Source organism: Chenopodium album, chromosome 4 (genome assembly GCF_948465745.1).
Source record: "Chenopodium album chromosome 4, dcCheAlbu1.1, whole genome shotgun sequence".
NCBI lineage: Eukaryota > Viridiplantae > Streptophyta > Magnoliopsida > Caryophyllales > Amaranthaceae > Chenopodium > Chenopodium album.
Window position 1 is genome coordinate 28,694,625 of NC_137837.1, and position 4,257 is coordinate 28,698,881.

Genomic DNA, 4,257 nt, shown 5'->3' on the forward strand with positions numbered 1-4,257 from the left:
GCATCAAAAGCAAAAGCAGACCTGTGGACCCCAAACTGATTCAGCACTTTCATCCAGATCTCTCTAGCATAAGTACAATAAAAGAAAAGATGTTGAACATTTTCTAATTGTTTGTTACATAAAAATCTAATAGGATCACAATGAATATTCCAAGCAAGAAGTCTATCTTTTGTAACCAATCTGTTTTTCACAACAAGCCAAAGAATAAAAAGGCTCTTAGGAGAAGCAACATTATTACATATAACCATCCTCCAAGGAACCTTTGGAACCTGCCAAATTATTAATCTGTAGATCTTTTTAATCTTAACTTTATCACCATATTGAACAGCACTCCACCCACCAATATCATTAATGATATCCTTGCATTTCATGATTTTACTTAGCACCCAAGAGCACCTTGTAGGGGCAGGGTTAGACCACCAAGTACTATTTTTAAAATAGTAGGTATGGACCCATTTTACCTTAAGATTATCTACTTTAGGTGCAAGATCCCAGAGCAATCTACAAATAGCAGCAGAATTCCATTCAGGTAGAGAAATCAGGTTCCACCCACCAATGACTCTAGGAAGAAAGACATGAGACCAAGCCACTAAGGATTTCTTTGTAGGATTAGCCTTCCCAGTCCAAAGAAAAACTCTAAATCCGTTTTCCATTTTTGTGAGGATCTTTTTAGGCAAGACAAAAATTTGAGCCCAGTAAGTTTAGATGCCAAAGAGAAAACTCTTAACCAACTGCAGTCTACCAGCATAAGACAAATGCCTAGCAGTAAAACCATTAATTCTAGCAGTTATCTTGAAAACTAATGGTTTACATTGAGTAATAGTGACTTTCTTTGAAGATAAAGGCGCCCCTAAGTACTTGAAAGGAATAAGACCAGGGACTACCCCAATTAAGTTTTTTAAAGCTTCTTGCTCTATGTAAGAAATCCCACCAAAATAGACCTCGCTTTTGTCTAAGTTTGAAGAGAGACTAGAAGCTGAGCAAAACTTAGTAAAAGCTTGAAAAAGCAATATGACAGAGTCTTTATCAGCTCTAGAGAACAAAAGCAAATCATTTGCAAACATTAGATGAGTTAACATCATTTTTTCACATCTAGGATGGTAGTTAAAGTCAGGATCATGATGTAACTCAGCAAGGCATCTAGACAAATACTCCATACCAATTGCAAAGAGGAAGGGAGACATAGGATCTCCTTGCCTAAGCCCCTTTTTTGCCTCCAAAGGCTTACAAGGAATACCATTAAGCAGGATAGAGAAAGAGACAGAAGAGAGGCAAACCATAATCCATCTAATGAATTGTCTAGGGAAGCCAAGCTCAGCCATGACAGTCTCAAGGAAACCCCATTCAACATAATCATAAGCCTTTTTCAAATCAATTTTCAGCATACATCTTAGAGAAACAAACTTATGCCTATATCCTTTAATGTGCTCAGTAGCTAGAAAAATGTTATCTCCTATATGCTTGCCAGGGATAAAGCTAGCCTAAGCTCCATAAAGGATCTCAGAAAGAACAGCAGCAAGCCTAGAAGTAAGGATCTTAGACACCAACTTAAAAACAACAGAATAACAAACAATGGGCCTGAAATCCTTTGCATAAGTAGTACAAGTAACCTTAGAAACTAAAGTTATGGTAGTGCAATTCCACTGTTTCAACATGGAATTGCTATTAAAGAACTCAAAAACACCAGCATAGACATCATTCTTTACAATTTCCCAGGATTTTTGAAGAAAAAGGAGTTAAATCCATCAGGGGCTTTAGAGCTATCAATATTTTTTTAAATCATTATCAATCTCTTTAGGAGTAAAAGGAGCAATGAGAAGTTGTTGAGCACTTCTAGAGAGCTGAGAACCCCTTCTCACAGTAGTAAGATCAATTCCAAGAAGAGAATAAGCTCTGGTACCAAGCAGTTTGTTATAGAAACCAATAATCTCTACTTCAATATCAGCAGGAACCTTGAGAAGAACATCATTTTCATCAAAGAGAGTATCAATTCTGTTCCTTCCTTGCTTGTGTTTCATGACAGAAAAGAAGTACTTGTTATTGCTATCTCCAAGTTTAAGCCAGTCTACTCTAGATTTCTGCTTATAAATGATATCTTGAACACTGATCCAATACTTAATACTCTGAATAATCTCCATTTCTTGAGCATAGAGATCAATATTGTTAAGATCAGAATTAATCTGGTTTTGGACATCAAGAAGAGTGTTTTGAGCATTTTCAATTTTTGCAGCAATGTCATCAAACTTCTGAGTATTAAGATTCTTTAGAGATGTCTTCACCAATTTAAGCTTAGTCCACACTCTAAACATAGCAGTGCCAGGAACAAAACATTGCCAAGCATTACCAACAGTATCAAAGAAGTTTTCATGCTCAGCTAGGCAATTGAGAAATCTGAAAGGCCTCCCTTTACCAGGCTAAGAATGGAAAACATAAAAAAGAACAGGGTTATGAGCAGAAAGAGAAGGAGCTAAGTATATAGCTTCAACATGACCATACTGATCAATCCAATCTTGATTCACAATTCCCCTATCAATCCTAGAATAAGTTCTAGGGCCAGTATGAGCTTCATTGCATCATGAGAAATAGGAACCCTTTCTTTTTATTTCAACTAAAGCAAGATCATTAAGGCACTCCTGGAAATCCTTAGTCTCATATGCAGTAACAGCATCCCCATTGATCCTATCTTCAGTAGACAGAATAGAGTTGAAATCACCAACACATAACCAAGGGCCAGGAACACCAGATAACTGCTTAAGACCAAACCATAACTGTAACCTATCTTGAACAGTATGTAAACCATGTACAAAAGTAACAAGAAATTGATTTTGAAGGTCCTTTGAAGCAAGCTGGCAATGAATAAACTGCTCTTGAATTCATAGAACAGTGAGGTTGATAAGGTCAACCTTCCATCCCATCCAAATCCTACCTTTCAAAGTGCAATTATAATTATCAACCCAAGACCAAGCATAACCAATCTTCTTCTGAATTTTGGTACAGTTTTGCTTTTTAACTTTTGTCTCCAAAATGAAAATAACATCACATCTTTGATCAGAAAGTAGCTTTTTGACTACAGCTACTTTCCTAGGGTCATTAAGACCCCTAATGTTCCATGAAAGGACAATCATAATCCCAGAGGGGGATTACCGTCACCCCTATTAGGATTATCATTCTCATCAATGATATCAACAACAGCATCATTATCATCAGTTAAAGGCATGTAAGAGTTTGAGTTAGAAACATGGAAGCTAATCTGTATGTTGGTTTTTTTCTTTGATTTTCTACCAGGAACCTGCCATTCTTCAGGTTTTTGAATTTGTGGAGCAGGAATAGGAGTAACTTTCATAGACTCAACATTTTCAAAAGGGGCAGGAATGGTCTTCTTAGGAACCCAGATTTTCTTAACCTGATCTTGAGCAGTTTTGCCATCACCAGCCTATTTTTTCTTCAGAATAGGCTTCTGAGGTAAAGCACAATCATAACCAAATTTGTTACATTTCTTACAAAATGGTGGGGTCCACTCAAACATCACCTTGATCTCAAGTAACTCACCAGTAAGGCTTTCAACCCATACAGAACGAGGCAAAGGCTTAGTTACATCAACCTCTACAAGAACCTAGCAAATGACACCCTTAATTGCCTAGATGTGCATTCATCAGCACAAACTGGGACTCCAATTAGACTACCAATTCTGCTTAAAGTGTCAGCACCCAACAATTCAAGGGTAAATTGGGCAATTTGACCCACAAAGGTATAGTTCTCAGAATTTCATCATGCAGATCAAATTTATCAGACCATAACTTTACAATGGCAGGTTTACCTAAGAACATGTGAGGACCAGAACATAATATGGCATTTTATCCTCATCAGATTTCAAATTGATTATAAAATAGCCCTCATAATGCCAAAATATGTCTGGCTTAACTATATTACTCCAATTATCAGCAATAAACTTATGAACATCAGAAATAGTTGGAGAATAGCCAAAAACGTAAAAGATAAGAGTATTACCCCACTTTTTGTTGCCTTCCAGGCAAGGATATCCACTGAGCTAAGCTTAGGAATTGATTGACCATCCCTAATCAGAGGCGCAATAAAAGACAAGGCAACCCCTTTTGCATTCAGCTTCCCTTTGAATAATCCCTTTCATTCTTCAGCATGAGCTTCAGGAACTTGATTCGAGACATCCGAAACCACAGAAACCTTAGGATTAGTGGCAGAAGGAACTATCAGGCCCTGATTTTTGCATGAGATCAATTG

At 37.1% G+C, this 4,257-nt stretch overlaps 1 protein-coding gene across 1 annotated transcript; it reads right to left on the reverse strand.

Annotated features, from left to right (window-relative positions):
• Positions 1–1,481: 1,481 nt before the first annotated feature.
• LOC145627826 (uncharacterized) lies at positions 1,482–3,125 on the reverse strand. The gene is made up of 4 exons (XM_081680172.1): positions 2,927–3,125; positions 2,610–2,779; positions 1,860–2,414; positions 1,482–1,643 (listed from the first exon to the last, which is right to left on the reverse strand). The coding sequence occupies exons 1-4, from the start codon at positions 3,123–3,125 to the stop codon at positions 1,482–1,484; spliced, it is 1,086 nt and encodes a 361-aa protein (XP_081536298.1).
• Positions 3,126–4,257: the final 1,132 nt, after the last annotated feature.